The sequence below is a fragment of the Xenopus tropicalis genome, chromosome 3 (assembly GCF_000004195.4).
Source record: "Xenopus tropicalis strain Nigerian chromosome 3, UCB_Xtro_10.0, whole genome shotgun sequence".
NCBI classification, from domain to species: Eukaryota; Metazoa; Chordata; class Amphibia; order Anura; family Pipidae; genus Xenopus; species Xenopus tropicalis.
In genome coordinates, this window is record NC_030679.2 from 81,043,739 (window position 1) to 81,071,026 (window position 27,288).

At 36.6% G+C, this 27,288-nt stretch overlaps 1 protein-coding gene across 2 annotated transcripts in view; it reads left to right on the forward strand.

The window, feature by feature from the left end:
• The window catches only part of grm3 (glutamate receptor, metabotropic 3), a 117,555-nt gene that overhangs the window by 68,320 nt on the left and 21,947 nt on the right, over window positions 1–27,288 (forward strand). For both annotated transcript variants that reach the window (XM_031899036.1, XM_031899037.1), the window contains exon 3: window positions 6,935–7,790. In XM_031899036.1, coding sequence (XP_031754896.1) covers window positions 6,935–7,790 — 856 coding nt within the window. The remainder of the gene's footprint in view (window positions 1–6,934; window positions 7,791–27,288) is intronic.

Consider the following 27,288-nt stretch of genomic DNA (forward strand, 5'->3'; position numbering starts at 1 on the left):
TACTACCAATAGATTCACCACATTAGTGCCACCTAGAACACTATATTTATTCTGCAGAAAGCATTAACATACCTGAGTAAACAGTCCTAGAAGCTTTCTCTGTTAGTTTAAGATTGCAGCTGCCATTTTAGCTTGTTCTTCATAGCTTCCTGTTTGCAGCTCTAGCCGTTATAGCTCAGATCATACATTCCTAAGGGTGGGGGGAAGTGGGTTTTATAAATTTTTATGGGGGGGGGGAGCAGGAGAGGAGAGAGAGGAGATAACTGTGCGGACTCTGGCCCCGGGAATGAAGGATTTTTCTGAGGGAGGAACTCAGATACCCTAAGAACATGTTTGAAAAATAGAAGACAAGAAATCCTGTGTTTCTTTTGATAAAAGAGTGCAGCTTTTCTGTGAGTGGATATGGTTTTATTTACATAGACCTTTCTGATAAAGCTTACTAAAGGTGCCCATACACCTTAAGATCCGCTCGCTTGGCGATGTCGAGACCTATGGGTGGGCGATATCGGGAGAATCCAGGCTAATGGGGCCCTGGGGCCAAATGATCGAATTATAATGACGGGTATAGGCAAAGTCGGTCCGGGGACCGCATCAACAAGCCAATGCGGTCCCCGATCCGACTAGATTTTTAAACCTGCCCAATTGAGATCTGCCCGATTTCAGGCCAGATATCGGTCGGGTAGTCACATTGGTAGTCCACATACACGGGCCGATTAGCTGCCGAATCAGTCTAAGGGACCGATATCGGCAGCTAGAATCGGCCCGTGTATGGGGACCTTTAGTTTTTACCTTCCCTTCTCCTTTAATAAATACATACTTCAAGGCTCTACCATAACTAGGTGTAATCTAATCATACTTTAAATTCAAAACACTACTAGTGATGGGCGAATCTGTCCCATTTCGCTTTGCTGAAAAATTGGTGAAACTGTGAAAAAATTTTCCAATGCAGATATGCAGAATTTTGCAGCGAAACTGGTCCCTAGTAAGGCCTCACCTAGAGTATGCAGTGTAAGTTTGGGCTCCAGTCCTTAAGAAGGATATTAATGAGCTGGAGAGAGTGCAGAGACGTGCAACTAAACTGGTTAAGGGGATGGAAGATTTAAACTATGAGGTGAGACTGTCGAGGTTGGGGTTGTTTTCTCTGGAAATGAGGTGCTTGGGAGGGGACATGATTACTCTGTACAAATACATTATTGGGGATTATAGGCAGATAAGGGGTGTTGTAATGGCAGATTCTGTTAATGTGTTTAAGAGGTGTCTGGATAAGTTCTTGAACAATCATAGTATCCAAGGCTATTGTGATACTAATATCTACAGTTAGTATTAATGGTTGTATATATAGTTTATGTATGTGTTGGTATAGATTTGTAAGTATAGGTTGTGTGTGCTGGGTTTACTTGGAAGGGTTAAACTTGATGGTCTCTGGTCTTTTTTCAACCCTATGTAACTATGTAATATGAATTCATGCCTGGTGAAATGTGCTCATCACTAAATGCTACACAGAAAATGCATTTCTGCTATAGAAGTTCATTATACTTATCACTGTGTTAACAACATGGACAGCATCTTTTGGCATTATCTATGATATATCTAATTTTATGTGGCCCCACAGAACAGCAAACATAAATTGTTTACAGTTGAATTATACTATAGCCCTTATACCTTCCCCAGAGATAACTTACAGAGCAGAGTTCATTTGGTAACATTCTAAAGGGTATGCCCTGGCTAAGCTTTCAAGCTTCCTTTATTAAAAGTTAATTAACCTATTAAACTAATCCATATAACAACTGGGAAATCTTACTCGTGTTTGTGTTGAGTTAAATATCAGACCCATTAGTTGTCATTGATAACTCACCTTGGTAGCAATGTTCTAGAGGACAAGAGGAAACACAAAGAAATAGGAAACAAATGAATTTCAAATACAAAGAATATATCCAAATGTGCCCCCATGCTAAATGAAACAGAACATGAAACAGCATTAAAACCTTCCAGAAGACTGAACCATTGTTGTATCTACAATATAAATATAATTATTATTTGTGCAAAAATGCATTTATTGGGAAGGTCATTTATTAAAGTATTCTGATAATAAGTATTGTCACATATATTCTAGAGAAAAGGGATAGGTGGTCATATTTAGGAAAAGAAGTGAGCAGTAGGACCTCAGCATGTTATCAGCATCCTTTAACAAGGAGGCATAAATAGACCACATAGACCTAATTATTTTTATAGTGATTAGATTTGTCTTCAGCATATGCTGTTTTCCATCAGTTGCATTTCAGTTATTTTATATTTGAGCTGGGAGAAAGCAAACTCTGGGGAGAGCTAATGTGTGGCTATGACCTACTTTGCTAAAGAGAGTATTTTGCCATACAATGTTGCCTTGTTTATCAAGAATGGAGAATTAAGTAAAAGGAACTATGGGCTAGGGGAGATTGTATATGTGTATTTTTATATTTGTTTAGAGCTACTTGCATATGCAATGCTGTAAAATAAATATGCTGTTGACTTGGAAAGAATACTTTGAACAATTTTACTTTAATTACATTACATAGGCCCTTTGTATAATGACAATTGCATTTATATTTCCCACGCAACGTATTGTTTTTCTATTCTAGATCAGCTTAGGCAAACGTAAGTGGGCTATAAGCATATACTCCTATGCCCTTTGATGGTATGTGGTATAAAACAGTGTTTGAAAGAAGTTATTTTCTTACTGCCTGGTTAATGGCAAATGTACAGGGCTCCCGTGCACCTCTGCCTCCTCATATTAGGGTTGATTCACTAAAGTGCGATAACGCTTATCGCATTTTTTGGCGTTAAAATTGACGCGCAATAAAAAACACATGATTCGCTAAAGTATTATCGCATGCGTTAAGTCGCATATCGCGTGCGTTAAATAGCGCGCAACCAAAATTAACACCTACTTGGGGCAGGCGGTAATTATAGAAAAGTACAGTTCATGAGCTTTTGGCAACACAATATGGACTTTGCAGTGTTATTTATTCAAGTATGTGTTGGCCCTAGAGTGATGTAGCCTCCAGTTTGCAGGGAAATGGTCATTTTCTGAAAAGTAGTAGTAATGGAGTAATGGAGTGTATGGCTAATATGGCGTGCGTTTTTTCGCACGCAGTGAAAATTTGTGCGCACTGCGTTAATTAGCGCACGTTGCATCAAATACCGCACGAAAATAGTCTTCGCGACTTAAATAACGCAAACAACATTGCGTCTAAATTGACGCAAGTATCCTTTTATTGAATCGTGCGTTAAGATGCGAAAAATTAGACTCGATAACATTTTTGACGCATGCTATAAATAGTGCTCGTTTTAACGCACCTTAGTGAATCAGCCCTATTGTGTCTTATTCACATTAAAGGGTATCTAAACCAGAAAAATGAATTGTTGAAAATGTATTCAGAGTTGTCCTATAACTTAATTTACATTAACTCTATTTTCACTGATGGTAAAAGTAGCAGTTTTATACTGCTAAACAGTCTTTCAGATAAACAGCTCTTTAAATGTCAGTGCCCCGGTGTCTACTTATTTAATGAGTAAATCGTAATTTCTCCTGTAGTTTGCTATTTATAATACAACATTTTCTAATATAGGGTAATATATAGGGATGGCCTAAAAGTGACCAACGGTTTAATATCCTGCCCTTTCTTTTAGTTCTAATAAGGAAACGACAGGTATTATTAAACTTGAATTGTAAACACCACATTCAAAGTAATATTATGCAGGTTTTGTATGGGTTATGGAAAAGTGCATTAACATTCCAGTGATATTTATTAGATGAGAAGGTATCAGATACATATCAGTGGATTTGGTACAAAAAGCCAGGGGAGGCCCTTTCAATATTCCTTTTTTCCTGAGATATTGTTTATTCACAGTACAGGTATGTTATGGAATTGCAGGTTAGCAAACCTTTACAAAGTCAAAATAAAGTATATTAATACCATCTGATACCAATAGTTAGATTTGAAATACCAAAATAAAATATTCATTTGGATAGTTTTACACATACAGAAAGCTGGAAGCAAGAGAAGGTCCAGTCAATTCTGGTATGAAAGCTCTTAGGTCGATGGAGGTTTTTTTAATCCTTTTCCATAAATGTATTTGTTTGTTTGTTTGTATTTGCTACCTATTTTCACCCATATGCTGCATACATGTTTACAGATAGATTAACAAATAGCAAAAACTCAGAACTTTTTATGTAACAATATGTATGAAACAGCAGCCCTTCAGTAGCTTAAATACCAGCAGTGACTAATTGTTTGCCTCATCAACACCCAGCACCATCAACAGGTAAAAAGTACACTATGGTCTGTATTTAAAAAAAATGTATTTAAAATTTTTTTTACACCAATGATGCTAAAATACATTTTTATAAAGCTGCTGCATTATTACTGACACAAGTTTACTCTCTTGGTCATAATGTTAAGGCTATTTGTGGACTACTAAAAGACCAAATGTCTGAGTTAAGCTGGACTCTAAACCAATACTAACATCCAGGGCCAGAACTGGGTGAAGGCAGAAGAGGCACATGCCTAGAAAGCAAGGTTGGGGAACTTTAGGACCCAAGGCTCTTACCTCTTTTTCTTTCTCTGCACCACACATTGGATCAGCAACTGCTGTGAGAGTGGTCTTTTTTCCACTATCGTTTTTATGCTGGTAGAGAAATGGTACACTAACCCCCATATGTAATAAAAGGGACTAAAGTTTGCCCAGGAACTGTAACACATCGCAACCAATAAGATGTTTGCTTTTAAACAGGTGACCATTAAATTCTATCTGCTGATTGGTTGCTATGAGTTACTGCTCCTGGGCAAACTTAGTGATAATCCCTTAAGAGTTTATAATGACAAGGCCAAAGTAACCCATAGCAACAGTCACTGGGTATCATTTGCTGCTTTGCTGTTAAAAGCATTAGTTTATTTGATACAGGTTATTAGATCTGGAGCAAACACTTCCCTGGTTATTACATTCTACCTTATCAACAGGCTGCATTTACAGGTCAACTGTTAAATACATCTATTAGCATCCTATGGCTTTAGTGACCTAGACATATTTTGTGCCTTTTAGATTACACTGTTAGTGCTAAATATAATAGTTTTATTTCACACTCTCACTTCTATATGCCAGATCTGGCACTGAATGAGAAGAAGAGAAGAATCAATTAACATATAAAGAAGACCAGTTGCAGGTGCAACATGACTCAGGAGCAAAGTGGCGAGAACTGTTGGAGTCTTTTCAGGACATGCCTCATTGCATTACATGCTGCCCATGTTCTTTGACAAAAAAAACATTTTGATAGCTGACACAAAATATATCCTGTACTTTTGATTAACTTAAATGTCTGTTTACTGCACCTTTGTATGTTTGTTTGTATGTATGAACTACTTTAAAAATGTATTGCATATAAAGTATAATATCAGCTTGTTTCATGAAACAAAATGTAGTTATTTAAATTGCACAGTACAAGTAAAAGGAACTCTGTGATAATGATTTTATAATACATCACAATTTAAAGGGGAAATTAATTTTGAGCAACAGTATAACCCCTTGCCATAATTGACTGCACAGATAGATGATATTTGTCATATCTGTCAACCTAATTGTTTATATGGCAGGTGGATGAGAGCAAGAACTGATTACTTTAGACCTGATAATCAATCATATCCCATTTTAATGTCAATGCTCTTTATTATTTGTTTTAAGGATATTTAGATAGGTCTGACCCTAGGGAGTAAATTGCCTGTGCTGGCAGTGTTGGGGTTGCAAGCTGCAGTCTAAATAGTTTACGGCTGAATATATGGTAACACATAAAGGAGTAGTACATGACACAGTTATCCTTGGTGTAACTTGCTAGTTGTACAGGAAATATGCCTGTATGTAGAATACAAATAAAGGGCACCTGGAGCTGAGGATTTTCTGTAAAGCTGAAAGGAACAAAGTACACTGGAAGTTAGCATTGGCCAATATTGAGAGTGTATGCATGGCATTTGCCAGTTCCTGTATGTGAGGTGTTACATATTATTCCCTGTAATGCTCCTCAGGCTTACAAACTATTAAGTTGCTTGGTAATTATGGCCTTTTTTTTTTCAGCCTCACCATGCCCAAGTAAGGCAGCTTACCATTATGAGTTCCTGGCACCAAAATGTGCACACAATATACATCTTTTGATTCATATTCACTGTATAATGAAAGGGTAGATATCAGTTATACTTTTTTTCTTAATAAAAACAAAAACCTTAAATAAAAGACATAGATCCCTGATACAGTTATGGTGTGAATTTGCCACTTTAATTGCCAAAATAGAAAAAGTAGGCCAGGCTATCAAATCTTTAGAACAAAGGTCTGGTTTATTCATGAGCTAAAACAATTACAGGATAAGAAATTATCTACAAGGTTCCATCAAAAAGTCCACCAGGTCTACTGGCCCTACTATATGCTACCCTTATATATATTTTTTTTTTTTGAATGCTGTTAATTTATTCATGTTGTAAACCCAACTTTCCTCAGGTCTTGAGTATAACAAGTAGTATTATAAAAATGGATAAATTAATTATCATGATTTAAAAAAAAAAAAAAAACAGTATATTTTATTTTACTGCATCCAGCTTGTCAGCTAGAATCACGAGAGTGTAAACTAAAACTTGGTGATGGATAGTTTACAGAGGAGAATGGAAAAGTGGTGCAAGCCGTGGATTACTGTAAAATAAAAGTATTCTTATAACACGTGGTTTGAACTACAAAAGTCAGTGACCAATAGTTTTTTAGAGTGTTCTACAGGATGGCCATAAATTATGAATTGTTATCAACATATTTCTTTACACTTCTCCTATTTTCAGCAAATAAATCTTGTTACAGGCAAAAATATTTTTATTCTGAATTAATATGTGTTGTGCTGATTACATTTATTTTGTGTTCACAGGTTGCTAATTTGTTGAGACTTTTCCACATTCCTCAAATAAGCTATGCTTCCACTAGTGCCAAACTTAGTGACAAATCTCGTTATGACTACTTTGCTAGGACAGTGCCACCAGACTTCTATCAAGCTAAGGCAATGGCTGAGATTTTAAGGTTCTTTAACTGGACATATGTGTCTACTGTTGCCTCAGAAGGAGACTATGGGGAGACAGGAATTGAAGCCTTTGAACATGAAGCAAGGTTAAGAAATATTTGCATTGCCACATCAGAAAAAGTTGGGAGGTCTAATCTTAAAAAGTCTTATGATAATGCCATAAAGGAGCTCTTACAAAAGCCAAATGCAAAAGTTGTTGTACTTTTTATGAGGAGTGACGACACTAGGGAGCTTCTGGCAGCTGCTAATAGGTTTAATGCTTCTTTTACATGGATTGCCAGTGATGGATGGGGAGCCCAAGAAAGCATTGTTAAGGGTAATGAGCATATTGCATATGGGGCAATAACACTGGAACTTGCTTCTCACCCTGTTAAAGAATTTGACAAGTACTTCCAAAGCCTTACACCTTACAACAACCACCGTAATCCATGGTTCAAAGATTTCTGGCAGCAAAAGTTTCAGTGTTCATTACAGAACAAAAACCAGCAAGTAAAGTTTTGTGATAAGCGTCTCAATATCAACAGTTCCAACTACGAACAAGAATCCAAAATAATGTTTGTGATAAATGCTGTTTATGCAATGGCCTATGCATTACACCAAATGCAGCGCACTGTGTGCCCAAACACCAACATACTGTGTGATGCCATGAAGGTCTTAGATGGAAAAAAGCTCTATAAAGATTATCTACTGAAAGTAAATTTTACAGGTAAGGTTTTCTTTTTAATATTTTTTTTCCTTGTTTTTACTGAGCAAGGGTGTCACCTGTACTGATCTGTCATATTGGCAGCAAATATCGCTGGACACTGAGTTATCTGAAGTGAATATGTGAGACACAGGGTTGATGGTGCGTAACTGGATTTGGGTGAGAAGATTATGGAATGAGTTTAACAGGCTGAACATAGGTGCAGCATTGGAGATGTTCACTGGGATTGTTTGTGCTTTACTGCAGATTTTCAGCTTTACAGAGTTTCAAATGCCAGTAAATAGAAATGTCTTTAAGGAGTGCAAGGAAACAATGAAGCATAAGCAAAGGGACTGGAGCAAGCTTTCTGAAAGAATTCCTCATCTTTACTAAAAGATGTCTGTTTTTTAAACTTGTGGTTAAATTAGTGATCCTGAGAATAGAGTTTAGCATCAACTGGAGAAGTAGACATCAGGAAAATAAACAGTGGGAATGTTTGACTGGTACATATATGGCAATACCATATTCTACGTATTTTACAAACACTGAAGCTAAAGAACTCTCCCTGGACTTCTATAACAGATGTGCTAAGCAGCTAAGGGATGAAAAGGATTTTTTTTAACAAAATATTTGGTAGTGGTAAATGAATGAGTTTAGTGACCTTAATTCAGGTAATTTTATGGTCCAGTTATTTTACAGGGTTGTGAATTACCTTGGCTTCAAACATCTTAATATTTTAAAAGCACCTTTACAAATGTTTACCAAACTTACTGTAAAATATTATGGACCTAAGTTGCTAAAAGGGTCTAAGAACAAAAAACATAAATCTCCATATGCAGTAAGACACCTGTACTTACTACCTTGTCTTGTGTTTATCATTAAGTCAACTTTTCCAAATGAGACTGTGGAGTCTTTTTTATATTTATTGTATAATGAATAATACTATCTTACATCTTCCATTTTTTCTGACTTTGCAGAGATGAGTAGACTTGTCTTTATTTTTACTTGTTTCAAGTGTTCTTATTTGCCGTTATCCGTACAGAAAAGTGTAGACAATCAATTTTAAAAAGACAGCAAGTGGGCTGCCAGAAGCAGTTATTTGTCCATGTGCAATGGTGAGCAGTAGCTTTAATGATAAGGGCATATTTATCTAATAGTAACAATGTAACTTTCCATAGTTCACCAAGCAAAATTTTATAGCTTCTAATCTTCTTTCATATTTATTAAAGTGTAAACTTTCACCTCTAGATAAATATGCCATAAAATCATTTAAGAATAGACCTTGAAGATTCCATATGGTAAACTCTATATTCACTCTATGATAAAACTCACAGACAAAGAGCTGGCAGTCTGCAGAAAAAATAAAACCTATGTGCTGTGTGACTGCTGCAACTGTGTAAGAAGAGATTCTTGCTATCCTCAGGGACCAAGATTGGAAATCATAGCCTGCAGGACCTGCTTACTGATGTAGTGAGTCTTATTGTGAAATCTTTAATGCTATAGTTCCTGAAGGAGCTGTTCTCAATGTTCATCCCAGTTACAATAAGTCAGAGTTACAAGCACTATTGCAGTATATATGGAAAAAACTTCTTGTAAGCTATTGCATAAGCACTGGTTGAAATTTCAGTGTTAGGTCACTAATAATGTACTTATATATATATGTTTTCGGGGGATGCAAAGTCTCTCACTATACCATAACTCGTCTCACACGATATCATTCCATATGAAACCACTCTAGAATACACATTTAATTGCTATTGCTGGAGAGCAAGCAAATCCCTATTACATTACATTACATTAACATTTATTTATAAAGCGCCAACATATTCCGCAGCGCTGTACAATAAGTGGGTTACATACATTGGACATACAGAATAACATATAAAGCAATCAATAACCGATACAAGAGGTGAAGAGGGCCCTGCCCAAAAGAGCTTACAATCTTCAAGGAGAAAGGGTTGAGACACAAGGTGTGGGAATGGGCATGACCAGAGTTGTTTGTGGCACAGGGTATTGCTAAACTAGATTAGGGTAAGCCTCTCTAAATAAATGTGTTTTTAGAGATTTCTTGAAGGCAGAGAGATTGGTAGAAAGTCTGACAGTTTGTGGGAGCGAATTCCAGAGAAGGGGGGCAGCCCTTGCAAAGTCTTGAATGCGAGCGTGTGAGGAGGGAATGAGAGAGGAGTTGAGGAGCAGGTCAGTAGAGGAGCGTAACAAGCGGGTTGGATGGTACCTAGAGATGAGTTCAGAGATGTAGGGTGGGGCAGAGTTATGAACTGCTTTAAATGTGAGGGTCAATAGCTTGTATTTTATCCTGGATGGTAGGGGAAGCCAGTGCAGGGATTGGCAGAGCGGCATGGCAGAGGAGGAGCGGTTGGAGAGGTGTATGAGCCTGGCAGCAGTATTCATTATGGACTGGAGAGGGGACAGTCTTTGGAGGGGAAGGCCAATTAATAGGGAGTTACAGTAGTCCAGGCGAGATATTATAAGAGAGTGAATAAGAATTTTGGCAGCATCTTGGGTGATAAATTATCGGATTTTGGAGATATTTCTTAGGTGAAAGTGACATGATTTGATAAGTGATTGGATATGAGGGGTGAAGGACAGGGCAGAATCAAGGATAACCCCAAGGCACCGGGCCTGGGAAGATGGGGTGATGGTAGAATTGTTAACCGTTATAGATACCTCGGGAACAATGTGGGCGTTGGATGGGGGAAAGAGAACCAGTTCAGTTTTAGAGAGGTTTAATTTCAGGTAACGTTGGGACATCCAAGTGGAGATAGCGGACAGGCAGGAAGAGACGCGAGTTAGAAGCTCTGGGTTGAGATCAGGAGAGGAAAGATAGATCTGAGTATCGTCAGCATAGAGGTGGTACTGAAAGCCAAAAGAACTGATTAGTTTGCCAAGTGAGGAGGTATAGAGAGAAAATAGTAAGGGGCCCAGGACAGAGCCTTGAGGAACCCCGACAGAAAGAGGCAAGGGAGAAGATGATTCCCCATTGTAAGAGACACTGAAGGATCGATCTGAGAGATAAGATGAAAACCAGGATAAGGCAGTGTCACGAAGGCCAAGAGAGCGGAGAGTCTGGAGGAGAAGAGGGTGATCCACAGTGTCAAAAGCAGACAAGCAGAGAGATCGAGAAGTATTAGTAGCGAGTAGTGTTTTTTGGCTTTAGCCGAAAGGAGGTCATTTGTTAGTCGGGTTAGAGCAGTTTCGGTGGAATGTTGTTGTCTAAAACCAGATTGTAGGGGATCCAGGAGGTTATTGTCAGAGAGGAATAGCGCCAGTCGGTTGTATACTAGGCGCTCAAGCAGTTTGGAAATGAATGGGAGCAGAGAGATAGGTCGGAGGTTAGTAGGATTGGAAGGATCTAGGGAGGGTTTTTTCAGAATAGGGGTTACCAGTGCATGTTTCAGTTGGGAGGGAAAGATTCCCAACTGAAACATGCACTGGTAACCCCTATTCTGAAAAAAATCCCTAATTAATATCAATACTAAACAGGGCTATGGAATTAATTTTCCAACATTTCCCAACTAAAATAATAACTTAATATATTTTAAGAGTAATGTTATAGAGCTCTTAAGGTATACAGTATAATAATAAATGGTCTGCCATTTATTTTTCATTAATTAAACCGTTATAGTAGATAAAATAGCTTCTGGTGCCCCTCTCTGCCCTGGACAGCCCAGGACAAATGTCCCTTTTGACCATTTATTAAAGCAGTAAAATATATAACCTCATTCAATGTCAATATTTAAGAGTCTTAAAAACATTGAAGATTGAAGATGTTACTATTTTACATAGCATGCTGTGAACTAGTATTGGTATGCGGCTAAGAGCAAAGTAATATTGTGCATTGATTGCGCCTGATCAATTATTGACCTTGGTAGCAGTGGAGGGGAGGTACTCTATTACCCTATATACTGTATACTTTCCTTATAGATAGCTATCTTCGAGGAACATAAAGTATATCATTAGCTAGTATTGCAAGTGCAGATATGTTTTGAAAAATTTATATAACAGATATCATAGGGTCAGAGGTCACCCTAATTAGCTAGGGTCTTCAAATCTTTACACATGCATGCATGGCTTCTGTCTCTAGAACTGATAGTGCTAGGCTAAGCAATTTGAAAATAATTTCTGAGACACAAATGCCTATATGGACCAAATAGCTGCTAGTTGCTGATACAATAACCCAACCAAAAAGAAATGGCTAAAATGGTAACATGCTGTTGAGGAGATGTACTCAAGCATTGTAAGGACATTTCACAATGTGTGTGCTATTATTGAATAATCTTTATTAATATATACTTCAGATAAAACTGTTCTAGTACATATCCTGAGTGGGCCCAAGTCAACTCAAATTATAGGACTGCAGTACAACAGGGAATTCCTTTGTTAGTTATGAGGCCATTTGCTGCATACTTTGTTGCAGTTAAGTAATGTGAACAGACCCCAAGTAAAGTGTAATTTGGAATATTTGTATTGCCATTTAACTTACCTAAAAGTGGATACTGTATGGAATTGTATGTCTGTAAAATATGCTTGGACCATTTGTATGCCAATTAACATATAGCAAAGGAAGTGTATTTTGTAACTTGTTAAATTGTTTTGTATGAAATATGGGGATACACTGCAATTTTAATTATCTGTATCATGTCTAATCATTTAGTAGAAACAGGCATAGCTACGGTTGTTATGGCTATAAAGAGGGAGCTATGGTTTCCTGGATACTGAAACTATAGCAGGATACAGGATACATACTGTATACAACAATTAGTATGTGTATAGATAATAAATAAATATATATATATATATAGGAGATACATATATATATAGCTTAAAAAGATACATTTATTGACTTGAGAATATAATTTTAAATGGTAAGGCAACATTTTTTAGATTTGCAAGGTGTAATATAGGATTATAAACTAAACCATGACAGTATCCCCTTAATATGGATGACCAATGTTCTATGATATTTGACCTAAAAGCATGTAGATTTTAAGAACATTTATTAATGAAAAAGGACAAAAGAACAAAAAAACGATAATGATTCAAAATCTCATAAAGGAAAATATGCCGTGCATCGGTTTGCATTCCTGATGTGTTGCATCTCTCAGGAGTATTTCTTTGCTACAGAAGGCATTTAGACTGACATCTGAGACTACAGTGATTAGAAGTCTCATTGTGGAAGAGTCTGCTTTATGGTGCGTACACAGTTTTGATTTGCTTGACACAAAGATGTGTGTTATTTATTTTAGCTTAACTAGAAATGTATGCTAAAGAGTTATTGTCATAACCATCGCACAAATGGCGCACAGCACTATTCTGTAAAGCTATCTTGTTTAAATTAAACAGTTCTATTGTTTAAATACTTCTTCAAACAAGAACTAGACTATTGTATTTTTACAATTTAAAATGGTGAAGTGCTCTTGATAAACAGCCCAGTATGTCCGAAATTTTGCCTTTCTGATGTCTACCTGTATTGGGCCCATAAAGTCACTTTGAGGCAATACAACAAGTTCTACAGTGTGCGGCAGTTTCTTAGATCTTATTGTATTTTTTAAAGTCAGTCTTTGTTCCTTTTATGGTTTTTAAATACAAGAACAGAGGAAATGCAATAATTAAAACTACGCATAGATGTTAAATTTGTCTTCATCCTTTATTTTGTCCAGTTAATATACAACTAATACATTGGAGTGTAATATGAAATTAATATGAATGAATATGAAAATGAAATGAATGGCATGTAACATACAAAAGCCTTATTCTATCTTTCAAAGTTTAAGATTTTTTAGATTCCATTCTACATATCCACTTTCATCTCCTTAAACAACCTCTCTTGTTCAGTTCAGTTTAGAACAAGCTATTAACCTCATTTCTAGAGCTGACTTTTTTGCCCATTTAAGCATTATTTATGAAAGGTACTGTATTTGCATCTATACGTGCTGCTCTATTTTCATGCCTTGAGTTTGTTCCATGCTGCAAGCAGCAAAGTACAATGTGGGTGGATATAAAGGAAATCTCCATCAGCTTTGAGGAGGTGTTAGTTCCAGAATTTAAGAATCATATGCTAATTAAAGTCAGTGAAACATGAATACTACTTGAATGCTATTTCCCAACACCGACTCTGATACACATAAATTACATTTGAGTTGCACACTACTTAGTAGGAACTTGAAATTAACCTACAATTGTTCTTAAAAGACTGCATTGTGGTTCAAAACAAGATTTGTTGTTTTTGTACATTGCACTTGCTTTAGCAATTCAGCCCCATAACTCAAAACAGGGTAGTTTGGACATGGTATGGTTTGGGATCATTCTGAAGTTTGCCTACAAGCAAACTATTGCCTTTTCTATTCCAAAAATGGAATAGAAAAGGCAATTGAAAGATAAGCAAATCTCTCCAGGTTTGTTCAAAGCAAAGATACTTCCTAAGCACAATTAAAGAAACAGTAACACCAAAAAATAAAAGAGCTTTAAAGTAATGAAAATATAATGCACTGTTGCCCTGCACTGGTAAAATTGGTGTGTTTGCTACAGTAACACTACTATAGTTTATATAATAAGCTGCTGTGTAGCCACAGGGGCAGCCATTCAAGCTGGAAAAAAGGAGAAAAGGCACAGGTTACATAGCAGATAACAGATAAGTTCTGTAGAATACAATAGTGTTTTATCTGTTATCTGCTATGTGCATGTGCCTTTTCTCCTTTGAATGGCTGCCTCCATGGCTACATAGCAGCTTATTTATATAAATTATAGTAGACTTTCTGAAGTAAACACACAACTTTTACCAGTGCAGGGCAGCAGCACAATATATTTTAGTTACTTTTATACACTTTCATTTTTTGGTGTTACTGCTCCTTTAAGTCAAACTTAAAGATTGATTTAAAAATAAAAGCTACTGTATTGATCAGCTTTCACAGTACATATCAGAATGTTTTTCCTTACTACTAATTGGATTACTTAAAATTAAACTCTGAAATATGCAAATCAGAAATTCACATGAGTGATTTAAAAAATAATCTTGAATTTAGCAAAGTTGCGTTTACTTTAGGGCAGTGCATAAGACTCTGTGGAATTAGATGTCGTCTTGTGTAACAATAGTGCACGCAATGGCCTAGAATTGATTTGTTGTTGACGCCACTTTTGGTATTCCTGGGACATAGATGCTTAGTTACTTGTTGTGTCCTTCATAACCCTTTCCCTAGACAAACAAATATCCAGAATGCCTTTACACCTCTGATGTACATTCATAGTGATGTGTTGTTACACCTGGAGGGCAGATCAAGCTGGTCTGAGTTATTCAATATGCTTTCATTGTTATTTTAAACCTTCTTACAGCAGACTTTCTTCAATAAAAATAATAGTGCACAATATGTTTTACACCTTTTCTGCAAGAATGTGAATTGCATATGGGGCTAATTAATTTTTTGTCTTATTACTGGTGCTCTTTTACAAAAAAATTACAATATTCATGTGAAAAACAACCACAGTTCTGAAACCATAGACCTTTTCTAAACCACAGACCTTGGTGGCTTCATGAGAGATTGACCTTGTCAAACAAATACACTTGTTATTTATATTATTCATTATTGGGAAGATTTAAGTTTACCAGTATTTTTAAGATTGGCTATCCAGGTCTGTTTTATCGTACATGAAAATTTCATATGATCCTTTAATGTAATAAATAAGGGACCCATATAATTTCTATAAAATTCAAAGCTATCCCTTGAGATTAGATTGATATGAGATTTTATCTTGAGCTGCAGAAGGAACAGACATTGTAGAGTTGGAGACATAACATTTACAAAAATTGTGCCCTGCAGATATATTTTAGATATAGTTCACAAAAGGTTGGGTTATAGAAAGACAGAAAATACGAGAAAGCTGATATTAATACAGATTATAGTATTTTGGTTATCCTCAAAAATGATTGCAGTATATGGTACTGTAATGCTGTTTCTGAAAGGGTATATGTTAATCAGTGGAGAACATAAAGACAGATATAAAAATAACATTCAAAAAACCTTTGTAACACTATCTTGGCTAAAACAGGCCTTTCCCAAGCTAGTGAACAGTGGAACATGGGTCACACTGGACTCTCAACCCCAGATGGACCTGCGCTATCCAAAGGGTTATACTCACAAATCCAGTTGAGGTAGATAACATAAAGAGCTATCAGATACAGTCAAGGCAGAGCCATCAATGTGACTTTGATCAGATGGCCTTGTAGGTTTAAGGTTGCTAGGGTTTCTAGCAATAGTGGTATCGATCCCCTACAGCAGAAATGGATCAAGGAGTAGAACATAACCTGAATCCCCCTTCACTACTGTTATCTTTTCACCTAGGATAGCAAAGCCTAGGTTAGAGATACCTCCAGCTATCAGTCCTTGTTGGAGCACAGACTAGAATGTACTATAACAAAAGCTAGTCCTGTAACTCACTTTCCCTCTTTTATGGGGTCCCTGTTCCCCAACTTTTACTAGAAGGATTGTCCCTTTAGGGCATAACTCTTTACTGGGTTTTGTTGACGCCAGGTTTCCCAAGCACATCCACCTGGAGAGAGGATGGAAGGCTAAAGTGGAAGTGCCATCACTCTCCAATCATTATATTAGAATGTTACATGAAGTAGTTGTTAAACCTAAGGGCCAATAAAATAGATATGTAAATGATGTAACTTTGATACAGTGGCTTCTTCCTATTAACTAAGGAATAGCTAGTGTAGGGGATTTAAAGCTATAGGGGCTATTAAGTCTATGGGTCACTATACTATTTTGCAAACTGGCTAATCATTTGTCAATACTTATAGCTACATAGAATTGCTTTTAACATTCTGGTTTCACAATATTTTAGTTCACATAGGGCCAATCCTCTTCAATACTAAAAATAATAACACTTTAGTGTGTACAAACACATCACTGGACAGGTGTCTGTGGTTTCAGACTGGCAGCATAGATCATTATATGCTTCTCCAGTACCTAAGTATTTCAATACGCTCTTTCATAATATCAGGAAAAGCCTTTATACAGTATATGCTGAGACTGCTGATGTTACATGATTAGGTCAGAGTACAGAAATATATGACATTTTTAAAGAAGAGTGTTTTGTATGTGAGGAGTGAAAGCTTAAGGCAAGCTTACTTTTTCATGTAAGATCCCTCTTGCAGAATCAGCTTCAGAATGAAATGGTAATGTCACTTTCTGTAACCTATGTAAATGATGCTACTCAGCAAAAAATGCCATTTCCTCTACTATTGCAAATCACACGTAGTGCATTTATTGACACAGGGGAGCCCTGGAGCTTCAGCCACCATGAAAAGAGCTTGTACCTAAAGAATTGGGAGCAGAGCCCCAGAAATAACATTTGAACATTGAAGATTTCAGCGCAATTGTGTCTTGTCTGGCACATAGCCCTCATGATGCATTTCTATAATTTTGGGGGACACTGCCTTAACAGATAATAAATTAGCCCAGTAGAGTAACTGACAACACATATCTCCATGATAGTAAAAAAACTCTGATTTTTGGTTTTAAGGCAGTGCTATATGTGTAGTACAAGACATGTGAATACCTCCTGTTATTAAAGCCTATCTCTTTTCTGCATCCTTCTGTAACAATGAAACAAGATACACAAACTGGCTGCACAGCATGTAGTGGAGTATGTTTTGAAGTTGAAGGCAGATGTATAAAAAAAAACTGCAACATTGAGTTACAACTCATTTAAAGTTAAAGCTATTAAAGATTGGATTTAAATTTATTGACTGCAGTCCACTTTCACCATCTGTCCTTTTAAAGCGAAGAAATAAATTAAAGGAATATTTCAAAGTAATGCAGCAGATTTATGGGACATGATCGTTCGGTTGCCTTGGTTATATCACTCTTTGTTAGAAAGATGGGTTAGTAGTAGCTTGGAAATGAAATGCCACATCTGTTTGTTCTGGAACTGTATATTAGAAAAGGATTTCCATTTCAGATAAGGCATTAGAGAGACACAGTGCTTTTATTAGCCTAATTGTTCTTAAATTAGTGTTTGCCTCTTGCAGCAATGTTTATCTAATTACTGTTTCCTGTTTATTATGGAATGTCAGTCAGAGAAGCTAGGCCGGGTGTGAGAGCATCAGTGACTGCAGCAAAGCCATTTAATTTGAAATAGCAAAACTGATACAGCAAATGAGCAGGAAATTTAGCAGAGGCACACTCACCCCCTTACAATTATGGTCAGGGATTTCAGGACCACTGTAATCAGCTTAAAACAGCTTGTGCTGCCACATGGGACTCTTACAACTGGAAAGTTTTTATACCTAGCAATCGATAAACTGGCAAAGAAACATACATGCCAAATTGCATTTTAAGAGCATTTTAACACTGCTTTTTTTACCCATACTACTACCACAACTATATACTTTTTTCATTCATAACATACAAACCCATGCTGCCTGCTATGGCTACACTTTAGGGGAAACAAATATAATTAGGTATAACTATATAACTATGGTATAACCTATTACAATTATGGTACAATACATCTCCTATCTCCATGACTGCTTTATAGCATGCATGAAGCATCCTTATTTTGAAGATTTTGATGTAAACATATATATATAATACTGCTATGTTTTCGCTTTGGCTGAGCTACAGTAAATCTGAAATTTCATAGTGAGAAATAATATTGGTGCCTTATATTTATTGTCATTATAGGCAATATTGTTTGTAGAGAATGGCTCTGCCAAGGTAGGCATCACCATTAATATGAAAGTATACATGCAAGTATGCAGAAGAGAGTGTTCTTTGAGTACAGTTTGATAAGGTAAAGAAAAAAGGGATATAAACATGGGTTCCATTTGACGCCACATTCTACAACAAATGTCTTTGGTTTTGTCCTGACCACTTTGAGCCTTGAATTTTCTGCTGTTTTTCTTGTTTTGGGAAAAAAAAATCTCTTACTAAACTTTTGTAAAGCTTCCCACTTAAAATATCAAGTGTTTCTTTTCTAGCACACATGGTCTTTTATCCATTTTAAATAAGCTGGGTTTGTAAGACAGCAGGAGATTTTATACTGACTGATTGGGGCACCAACTTAGATTAAACTATTTTCTATAATGGTTTTAATCCCAACTAAAATGTTTGTATAATCTGTAAGCAATTCTGACCCAAAATATCTCCATGATTCCTTCATGTTTTTATCCTATGTTTCAACATTTTGCCACTGATTGTCTATAGATGCCACTCCTGAGAGAAAGACCAACTTATTGCTTAGTACATGGGTTTCAAAAAAGCCTTATGCCATGATGAAAATAGATTTAAACCTCAGGCACCAAATTTTATGGGGCCTATTAATTATTGTATATTAATGGAAATCCAATATGAGGTAGTTTGCTAATCTGTAGATAGGAAGGGCTGTGAAACTGCAAGGATTTTTCTCGTATCACATTTATTTTTGGTACACCAGATGTTACAAGTATATTTGCAAAAGTTTCCATAATACAGCATATGCTGTTTTTGCCATGTTGGATACGCCGTTTTTATGGCTCATGCTTCATTGCCTGGTTAATAGGCTGTATTCTATTATACAAATAAACAGAATGAAAGCCGAAGCCAAGTTAACTGCGTACTTTTATGTGAAAATGTTCTTTCAGAAAATTTTATAAAACCTACTCTTATATTTATACTCTCATTTTTATTGTGACATAAAAGATAAAATATGAAATAATTTGGCAGTGATTGCCCCACATACTATGTCTCAACAAAATCTGATTTGAGTTGGCTATGCAAAAACACAGGTGCATATACACCAAATGATTCCCCTGTGTTCTTTATTACTTAAGTTACAATTTCATCAGTAACAATTAGCATTTTGGAAGTTGATCACACTACTGCTAACTGCGTCCTGTAACCAAGCAACCAAACACTAAATTAGCAACCCCTATGCTTTATAGCAGGTTTTCAAAACCTATTATGGATGGGACCTAACTAACTTCAAAAGCTATTGCGGAATTAATAATGTCTTCTTTTACAAAGCAATATATATATATATATTTATTATTGTTATTATAGTATAACAAACATGTTTAAAGTAAACAAATGTAAAAAGTGGAAACACCTACATTTTAATCCGTTGGCAGATGATTTACAAGAACATAAATATTAAAAGATCAGTTTAAAAATGAGTTACCTAGTACCGTTGAGGTGATATAGGGGCAGGGGCAAATGTGTAACTGTAGAAATGATCCCATTCTTCAGGCTTATATTTGTGTTTATTCTCTGTAGATTATTATTAAATAGCAGCAAATCTCATTTTTTTAAAACAAATAACATGGTGACATAATGTAACATAAAAATTAAAAATCGATTAATTATTTTTTTTTTTAATTTTATTTGAATTTTAATTTATAAGGCCAACAGGGCCAGTTAGTAGTAGATATTTTGATTATGCACAATTTTTGTTAAAATAATCATACATCATAAAATGATACATTATTTTATTTATACCTTGAATTTCCCCATAGAGGACATTTTTTGGTGGCAGCCTTCATAAGTCATTTCTGGATATCATCCTTCCTGCCTCACATCTGCTGTCAGGTTAGCTGCAAAGTGTCTGACTTTGTTATTATCCCAGGCAGCATGGATATCATTTTAATGTATTTTTTATAGCTTGTTTTTTGGTAATTTGGTTTAATGATAATATTAAACATAAATAATGGTAATTGCTTAATGTGATATTACAGACATAATTTGAATTTAGGCCTGAGCAGTACCATAAAGCAGACTGAGAGCTCAAGATCCCAAACCACACTGTTCTTACAAACTGGAAAGTTCAAGTTATTACGTATTTATGTGAGGGGATAAATGTATTTTTGGCATGCAATACCAAAGAGGAGATATGGGGGCTGATTCACTAAAGGTCGTTAACGTTTAACACATAGTTTTATGCATTAAAAAGTGTTCGATAATTAAGTACCGATTCATCAGTCATTTCGCATGCATTACTACTCATATCGCATGTGCAAAAATCCTGGTTATCACAAAGCGTTATTTCCATCGCATTGAGGTAATTATCCAATAGAAATAATACTAATGCATAATTCACAGACATATTTGAAAAGTTAAAAGCATAAAATGTGGCGATAATTACTGTGAAACTTAACAGGAGTAGGCGTTACTAAACAAAATTGCAGCTGGTGATTGTCTGTGGTGACAAGATGGAGTTTGCAGTCGGGTTTTTTCAAGTATGTGATTGCCTAAAGTGATGCATCCTCCAGTTTTCAGGGAAATGGTAATTTTCGGAACAGTAGTTTTCAGAAAGTAATGATTATGTGCGTAATAGCGTGCTACAAAATAACGCATAAATATATTGCATGGTTTAAAACATCGCTTAAAAATATGTCATCACAACATAAATAATGACAATAACATTGCTTCTTAATTCAGACAAGTGTCCATTTAGTGAATCGATCGTTAACTCGCAAAATATAAGAAGTGATTATAATTTTAACGCATGCTATAAATAACACTTGTTTATTCGGCCTTTAGTGAATCGGCCCCATGGAGTTTTAAAGGCTTATCTGTCTTTCTCAAGCTTGTGCAGCATAATAACATACAAAATAAAATGTGCTTGGCCTCTGATTCCAATTCCATGAATGGCATTTTTTACCCACAGAAGGGTTGTTGTGTGATCAGTGAATGCCCCTCCATGAATAGCTCATCCCTATTCCCCTGTCACTGTTCATTCCAAATTCAAAATCTGCCTACAATTCCAGCATCAAACACAGTATGTGAGCTTTATAGGGCAAAAACCCAGTAGGGCTCATTTATGAACATAGGTTGACAGAAGCAACCAATCAGATTTTTTTATTTTCTAACTTATAATGTACTTATAAAACTAACTGCTAATTGTTTGCTATTGACAACTGCACGTGCCCAATGTAGCACATATGAACCCTATAAATAAATTATTTTCTGCCTTAATAACTCTTTTCACAACTGTATTTAATCAGTAGAAGGAAAATAGATCTAGTAATAAAATAGGCTAAAGAAAAAAAATACACATAAACAGGCAATGGGACAGGATGTCCAAAAATGTTCAAATCTTCTGTGCAGATTTGCTGCACATCTTCCCGGACAAAAAGTTTTGAGTAAAAAGAAATATAACATAGGGGCCTATTTTTATTCTGCAACCAAAAACTCATTCCCAGGCATCACAGCTTAAAATACTTATCAAGCTGAGTATTAATTCTCAGAGATTATGCACCTCTGTCTAAAATGCTGGTGTAAACGAAAGCATACACTTGAAAATGCTATGTGCAATAGTACTGAATTACGCGCAAGGTAGGGACGGGTGGGGGCAGGACAAGGGGATGCCTCAATCAGCGCAGGACCAAAGGCCGTGCAGCAAGTCTCTGTTCTCTGAAAGGGTAGGCAGAGGCCTGTGACTATTTGCAGATGGCTGAACACAGCATGCAAAGTGTAAAAAAAATGGGCAGTTGTGACTTTTTTTTGCAGTGTGCATGCTGCATTTGGCTTCAAAAATGGGGCCCCAGATTTCTGATGACAACACTGAAAGTTGTATCTTTAGCATATCATCTCTTAATAAAAAGCTTTTTCAGAAAAAAATAAAAGCCTGGGTTTATATTTATATTTTTTATTATGAAAATTGCTCCTCCCCTACCCACATGTTGCATTATCAATAGCATTGCTGATTGCAGTCACTTTGTTGATGTATTTATAAGCTACAATCTTCTAAAATATTCCTATGCTATGTAGGGTTCCCCAAAGTTTGGGTCCCCTAGGAAGGTTGCCCCCAGGATAGGCCCCAGGGAAGGTAACACTTAGTAGTGGGACACCTTGGGTGGTTTGGCACTATAAGGGTTAACAGGGAGTTAGTTTCCCTGCAGTTCAATAGTTAGGCCACAAGGTGCACACAGTATACAAGGCTGTGCAGCCATGTGCCTTCAGGTCTTATGCCTGGGACCCCTCTGGCTAGAGGATAGTGACAGGCTGGGTCTAGTGAGTTAGATGTGTGTAATAGACCATTCTAGGAGTGGTAGACAGGATTATTTAGCTGGGCAGCTTGGCCCCACCAGGAGGCAGATGAGATTAAGATCTCCCAGCACTGGTAGCTGGAGTCAGGGATACAAGAGTGAGGAATAGGAGTTTGCCTAATCCGGGGGATAGCCGGGTGACATTTCCGGAGTGAGGTCTCCAAGGGGTGTCCGCTTGGCGGGAGTACCGGGAAGTGCCCTAGAGAGGGGCTTCTGGCGAGAAGTACCGGAGGGAACCCCAAAGGGAGGGTCATTTGGCTGGAGTGTTACCGGTATCCCAGGAGAGAGGGACTCCTGAGGGAAAGAGAAAGTATCCTGACATATCCTGTGTATCCTGTATGCCAAAGCTGTCTACCACTCTGCCAATAAACACAACACTTTGTTCAGCATTACATCAGTGTGTGTGTATCTCTCCTGGAGGATCCACCTGCCTGGTAAGCAACTACCCCAGGGAGGGGGCAAGGTGCCAGGAGTGCTGGGAGTCCCCACAAAGAAGCAGTATATTAAGTCTCAGGAGGGGAGTTATAGTTCAGTCTATCCCTATCCTGGGTGGAGGCACGCCAAAGTACAAAGTAATAGCTGTTCCCCAAAGTAAGCGGGGCTCAGGACTCCTGAAAGCGCCAAGTATAGTGACATATCAGCAGGTAGTGCCACCTCTGTTTATAAAGTGGGCTACAGCTATAAGAAATAAATAATCATAGTAAGCTTTTCTGCTTCTTTAGTTGAGTTAAGATAAGTTTAACCAGGTTGATGAATCAAACAATTTCATTAACTTTCACTTATTTGGAATAATATCTTCCAGAGTAGATTAAAGACAGTTTCCATACTACAGAAAATTCAGAAAAAGAAGAACACCACAATATGAGAGCAACCAGTTGGAAGTATGTACATGCTTTTATCATGCATCAAATGTGTATATTTTGCCTGAAGGAAAATTAATTTGTATATTAAAAAAGATACAAGGAGATGTTCATTAGTCTGCTAACAGAAAGATTTATGTAAATAGTGGTGTTGAATTTTGAAAGAATACATGATCACATTATGTAAACCACCTTTTCCCAATTTATTTATCCATATGTCCTCCAAAAAACATCCAAATGTTGAAAAGACTGAAAGCAGAAATCATTGACTTAGTCCACAAAAATTGTATATTTTATTTAATATTTCCACCATTTTTTCCATTTGTAGTACAGGTATGGGATCCCTTATCCGGAAACCCATTATCCAGAAAGCTCCGAATTACGGAAAGCCCATCTCCCATTGACTCCATTTTAATCAAATAATTCAGAATTTTAAAGCTGATTTCCTTTTTCTTTGTAGTAATAAAACAGTACCTTGTAATTGATCCCAACTAAGATATAATTAATCCTTATTGGATGCAAAACAATCCTATTGGGTTTAATTAATGTTTTATTGATTTTTTAGTAGACTTAAGGTATGGAGATCCAAATTACGGAAAGACCCCTTATCCGGAATACCCTTGGTCCCGAGCATTCTGGATAATGGATCCTATACCTGTATATAGACATCAGACATATAAAGGTTAAAATAAATTCATTATGCACAAAGCACAGTGTTATAACAAAGCTTATTAATCATCTGGTCCCTTTTTCAATAAAAATTCTCTCTCCACATCACTGCTTGATATTATTTGAAAACTCATCAAGAACCAAGGAGAATGATTTTTTTTTAATTAAATACACAGATCATCCACACAACTAAATACCTTCCTTTTACAGGATATTTATTACTTTTGGTTTGTTTTAAAAATTAAAACATTAGGAAGCTTCATGGATAATTAATTGCAAATCATATATTATATGCCAGCCGCTGCTACTTTCAGAATTGATCATAATGTAATATGTGTAATAGTATTTTATTTATTTTAGCAGATTAAAGGAAACTGGGTCACTAGAGGAAAACTCAAGCTGAAGGCTGTTATTTGTGATCTTGAAAATAATATGTAGTCTCTTCTCGCAATCACATCACAAACCCCTGCCTAATACATTGTTCAGCCTTCAGCAACCAAACTTATCAGAAATTCCTCTGCTGTTTCCAAGCCTGAGGCTGTAAGATAGGAGGGCTCACCATGGTTGTTCTGACTCACTAAAGCTAAAAATTTAGTTACATAGTAGTTTATCTATTTTATGCTTCCAGAGCACAGAGACAATCCTCCTCATTTAGTATAATATCTAGTTTATTTACTTGTCTGCTGTTGGCTTGAATGTTTTAAAATACATCTCTGTGGTTTGCAGCAATATATTTAATGTAAGGGAATGTAGCCAAAAATAAATTAGGTTTAGACTCCCCATAGTGATAGATATATACTTATATATAAAATTACATTTTAATCTATTCTGTTCTTCAGCATAATTCTATATAACAGAGGCCAATAGAGCATAGAGTTATACATCCAACTGAGGGGGAAAAAAGCGTCTAATACAAATAACAATCTTGCACTGGGGATACCTGGGGACCTTACTAGCAGATAAATCACACTGACTGTCTAACTAGCACAGTTATGTTAATATCACAGTCCCACAATCATCTCCTGATGGGATTAGATAATGCACAGTTTATTTCAAGGCAATATGTCCCTTCCCAAGAGCTCATATTACCCCAAGTAGCACCCCTCCTTGGACTTAGTAGCCCACGTAGCAGGTACACAAACAACAATTGCCCTTACACAGGGACCCCACACTTGTACCCTTGCAAATATCCTTCCTTCCTTCCTTGTGCTCTCAGAGGCAGACACACTGGAGTTTACAGGCAGTTTTGCAGTGGCTCTGGTAACCTTCTGGTTATCTAGCTTGGCAGGGAAACAGATTGGCTCTCTCTAAACAGTGGTAGCTTTAGGCCTCACCTCCTGGCCGTACTCAACACTGGCCAGGAGGTGAGGCCTGAACAGTTTCTCTAACTCTGACTCTGGCTTTGCACTGCATCAGGGGAACCTTTATAGCCTCTTCTGGCCCACCCCATGGATTTGACTCTAAAATCCGGCTGTCTCCCAATCCTCCTCTTTTCCCGGATGTCCTTTGGGGCTCCCAGCAATTTTGATTGCTCCCCTGCCTGTAACCAGCCTGGATAATGTCATAGGCAGAATAGTGGAAGTGTTTTCTGATCCCCCACAGATATTAATTTAGAGTGTTATTATAATAGTGCAGTTAACCTTATAAACCTATTCGCAAGAAGTATTGACTTCCTATGGTGGAAATGTAAAATAATGATTTCTCTGATATTGCGGCACCTAACTGAATCTTGTGAATTCCTGCAAAGCACGGTCTAGCCAAACTCCCCATTTTTTATATCTTGTTCTCATAAATTATAAATTAAACAGCATGTTTTAAAGGGAGACCAAAGTGTTTCAGATTTTGTAATTATATGAGAGGAATTTCAATTCTGTGCTGAGGCTTTCTGGCTCATCTTCAAAAACAGGGACATGCATAACCTTTTCTTTACTTCACAAACTAACAGCTAAGCTTCATACAGTAGCAGTATGGGTCATGCAAATAAGATTGAATTTGCTTAAACCTTTGACATCATTCCCATGTGTATATGCAGAATTTGAATGAGTGCTCATTTGACTTTAAAAAAAAATAATTTTGAAAGCATAGTTTGTTGACATTCTCACAACTTTATATAATAGCTGTTATTCATTTATATATCTAAATGGTTTAACTCTAGAGTATGGTAAATTAGTATTCACTTTAGAATAGCATAATTGTCATAGTTTTGAAAACATATAAGTCAACATGACTGTATTTAATTTGATCCCTGATAGAGATTGAGAGTAGTTACTCTACTTGCCTTCCCCTGGCTCTTCTATCCAAGGAAGCCTACAATATTTTAATTACAGTATAAGTATAGGGTATGAGTATAGTATGAGTATGAGGATAGGGGCTAAGGTAAATAGTTTCTTTGACATTTAATGGAACTTCTGATGGGTGTACGTCAGTTCTGTGTCAAAAGTGCTTAATAAATTTCGAATAAAAACTGCCAAGTCAAGGAAATGCTATATAGCCTTTTGAGTTTCAGATATAAGCCAACAGAAAATGTATGCCCTTTCAAATAGAAGAACTGATAATAAGAACAGCAAGTCTCAGAATTAAAGTTTTTTTCACTTAAAGACTAACTAATAAGAGAATTTGTCTCTTGGGTGACAGATCAAGAACCTATTGGAAAACATCCACCAACTCTGATATAATATGGGGACTTTCCTCAAGAAACAGTGCAAACTGAACACAATAGACTTGACTATCAAAGTCAGCATGATCAGGAAAAGTATACAGCTGGAACAGAGAGGTAACTTGCTTCCTTTCTTTCCCTGAAAGATTAGTCTTCTTAGATTTAAGAGTCTTTGAGAACCATTGGCAGAACTGGTGATTCAAAGACACCTTTCTCAATACCCAGAGTTCAATTATATAATCCTTAACAGCCTCAGCACAAGAAGATCAATGCAGATCATTATAAAGAGTTGCC